The 3,671-nt window shown below is 45.9% G+C and overlaps 1 protein-coding gene across 1 annotated transcript in view; it reads left to right on the forward strand.

Moving 5' to 3' along the window:
- The window catches only part of LOC101998093 (coxsackievirus and adenovirus receptor homolog), a 39,046-nt gene that overhangs the window by 25,675 nt on the left and 9,700 nt on the right, over positions 1 to 3,671 (forward strand). The window contains exons 4-5 of the mRNA XM_026789594.1: positions 1,078 to 1,247; positions 2,537 to 2,741. Coding sequence (XP_026645395.1) covers positions 1,078 to 1,247; positions 2,537 to 2,741 — 375 coding nt within the window. The remainder of the gene's footprint in view (positions 1 to 1,077; positions 1,248 to 2,536; positions 2,742 to 3,671) is intronic.

A 3,671-nucleotide genomic window follows, 5' to 3' on the forward strand; every position in this document is an offset into this window, starting at 1 on the left:
AAAAACCAAAAAAAAAAAAAAAAAACAAAAAAAACAAAAAAAAAGGAATGTCTTCAACATAACACGTAGGCCAGTTACTCAGGGGCTTTATGTGTGTGTGGTGTTGCAACGAGACCTCCCCCCGCAGGCTCAGTCTGGCTCCTACGTGCTGGCACTATGTGGGTGGGTTTAGGAGGAAGTGTGCCACTGAAGGAAGGTTTGAGAATTCAGAAGCAACACACTGTTCATAGTGCACTCTCTGCTTCCTACCCAAGATGGGAGTGCTCAGATTGCTGTGCCAGCTGCCAGTGCAAGTTTCCATGACAGCCATTCCCCTGAGATGGTGATGAACCCTTATCCTTCCAGAACTGTAAACCCAAATGAGCACTTCCTTCTGCAGGTGTCCTTGGTTGTGGAGTCTTAACGAAAGCAGGAGAAAAGAACCTAATACTGTATATGTGAAACTTGGCAGTGTTTCTTCATAAATTTTCCTCATTAAAATTTGTTGCTCAGAAATCATTTTAACCATTCTGGGCTAAGAATGTAGCCCATTGTAGACTGCTTGCCTAATATAAATAGGCCTTGGTTTCCATCCTCAGTACCTCTGCCACCAGAAAAAAAGTATCAACAAAAATTATCAGCTTTCATAAAAAAACTTAGAATTAAAGACAATTGACAGAAAATGTATCCAAATTTACCCGTGTGTCCTGCCCACAGAGTCCCCAGGAGCCTGTGGCACTGTGGCTAGCATGAATCAATTCGACCTTACATTTATAGACAAAACTGACCCCCAGAAGCTCTGCCTAAATCTCCTTGTCTACATCTGCTGGGAAGAGCAAGCACTCACTAGCAGAAGCTTGTGTCAGTACAACTCTGGGAAGTGGGTTGGTGCTCTAAGGGAATCATATAGGATGACATAATGTCCACAGTCGTTGTACTTTCATGAAGGTACAAACTAAAATCTGGGCATCCATGGGCAGGGAACTGCATCCTTCTAGGTCCAGGCCTCACCCACATCTCCTTCTCCCGTCTCCTGATTGGCTTCCGCCAGTGAGTGACAGCAGATGCTCAGTGTCATGCCCATGTTTCTCTCTCCAGGTTTCACTGGAGGTGTGAACATCACTACTCCAGAGCAGACAGTTCAGGAAGTCCAAGGGGAAACTGCGCACCTGCCTTGCATGTTCACCCTTAGCCCCGAGGACCGAGGACCACTGGACGTTGAGTGGCTTCGGCTTTCAGGACCTAATAACGAAGTGATGGACCATGTGGTGAGTGTGCCCTGTGCCTGCTCAGTCTCACTAGGCAGGCGTGGTATCGTGACTGGAAGGCCCACTGCCCAGGCTTGAGAACATAGAAGAACTGGAGATTTCAGAAGAGGAGAGGTCCAGGACCCAGTCAGTCTCCCATTTTAACCTCCCCTCCTCAGTTCTGGTCTGCAAGTGTACCTCACTGCATCTGGCCCTGGCAGGGTTTTAAGATTTACATGAGGCTCCTATACCCAGCAAAGGGCTCACGAGATGTACACAGTACAGTGAGCATCCACATTCCCACAGTCTGTTCTCCTCATTTCAAGTTTACTCTCCCACACAGTGAACTTCTTACAAAGCAAAGGAAAAGCTGAGCATGGCAGCACATGCATGCAATCCTTCTCAGGTAGGCTGAGGCAGGGGGATTGAGAGTTTGAGGCCAGCTTGGGCTGCGTAGCCTTACGTGCAGCCTGAACTGCACAGTAAGGCCCTGTAGCAAATAAAACAACAAACAAGCACAATTTTAAAGCCTATAAAATATCAGCGTTAAATTATGGAAATAATATATAATATATAAAATATTGCCGTAGTTTTCTCTTTCCTCGTTCTTTGTTTGTTTTGTTTTTTTGAGACAAACAGGGTTTCTCTGTAACTTTGGAGCCTGTCCTGGAACTAGCTCTTATTGACCAGGCTGATTTTGAACTCACAGAGATCCACCGCTTCTGTCTCCCTAGTGCTGGGATTAAAGGCATGCGCCACCGCTGCCCGACTTCCACAAGTTTTCTATAATCAAAGTGATCAGAGCCAAATGGAAGGGCAAAGAACGCTCTGAGGAGGAGGCACATCCAAGGATCCCGGCTCCGAGTCCCTGCGTCACATTTGTCTTCTAGTCGGTTCTTTAATATTTTGTTTTATCTCAAATGCTGCATATCAGCTTCATCGGACACATTTTATCTAAGAGATCAACACTGGGTTGGAGTGTTGGCTCAGTGGGTGAGAAGAGTGTATGCACAAGGAACTGTGATGGAATCCCTAGCCTGGACGCGAGGAGCCATGTGTGGTAACTCATGCGAAGGGCAGAGGCGGGACGATGGCTGGGACTTCTGGCTGCGCGCCTACATCCAGTTTCAATTTGAGACCCTCTCACAGGAATAAGATAGCAAAGACAAAACACAGCACCCAGTGCCTTCCTCGGTCCTCAGTGGCGTCATCCGCAGGTGACCACGCGCATGCGCACAAGTACACTCGGTTTGGTTCGGTTTTTAGTCAGTTTATTATTTTTTTTTCCTTCTGTTTTCATTTTCTTTCAGGTTATTTTATATTCTTCAGACAAAATTTGTGATGACTTCTATCCAGATCTGAAAGGGCGGGTGCATTTTACCAGTAACGACATCGGGTCTGGGGACGCATCCATAAATATAACAAGTACCCAGCTGTCGGATGCTGGCACCTATCAGTGCCGAGTGAAACAAAGCCCTGGCGTTGTCAACAGGAACATCCACCTGGCTGTCACTGGTAAATGTCTGTGGCTAGTCACGGGTATCTTAGAAACAGGGTGGGTTCTCACAGCACTAAAGTCACAGCGATCTATAAGACAAAGCTTCGGTTCTAGAGTAAGAATTAGACTCATTTTTGCTATGTTAGGGGTGAAACCCAGGACTCAGGCTTGCTAGGAAAGGGCTCTGGCACTGGGCCACACCCTGGCTCTAGAGTGATAATTTTATTTCTAGTGTCTTCACGTTGTATGAAACATAAAGTGAACACATTTTTTTCTTCTGCAAAAGAAAAGGAGTTACCTCTTTTGTTGTTACTTCATTTTATCTTGTGCATATGAGTGTTTTGCCTGCATGTATGCCTGGAAGCCAGGAAAGGGTGATGTGTCCCCTGCAACTGGAATCACAGAGAGTTATGAGCTGCCGTGTGGGTGCTGCAAATTGAACCTGGGGCGTCCCGAAGAAAGGCCAGTGCTCTTAACCATTGAGCCATCACTCCAGCCACTTGTTTTCTGTTTGTTTTTGTTGTTGTTGTTGTTTTTTGTTTTTTGAGGCAGGGTCCTACTATGCATTCCTGGATAGCCTGGATATGTGTAGAACGTGATGGCCTCAAACTAACAGAGATATGTATGCCTACATTGCCTCTCAAGTGCTGGATTTAAAAGCATATGGCAACCTCCCCAGCCTATTTCAAACTTTGTAAAATTCATTGACAATTTAAAAAATAAGTGTAGATAGGGGTTTATTTATTTTTTTTGCTTAAGAATTTCATCCATGCATATAATCTATTTTTATAAAATCTACCCCAGTTGGTACCTCCAATTACTCCCTTATCCCTCCCATCCTCCCCGTTTCCTTTTCAACTTCTTGCTGTCTCTTTCCCTCTCCCTCGGTTTGCCCCTCCCTCTTCCTCGGTTTGCCCCTCCCTCCCCCGTTTGCCCCTCCCTCTCCC

Source organism: Microtus ochrogaster, unplaced genomic scaffold (genome assembly GCF_000317375.1).
Source record: "Microtus ochrogaster isolate Prairie Vole_2 unplaced genomic scaffold, MicOch1.0 UNK24, whole genome shotgun sequence".
In the NCBI taxonomy this organism is placed as follows: Eukaryota; Metazoa; Chordata; class Mammalia; order Rodentia; family Cricetidae; genus Microtus; species Microtus ochrogaster.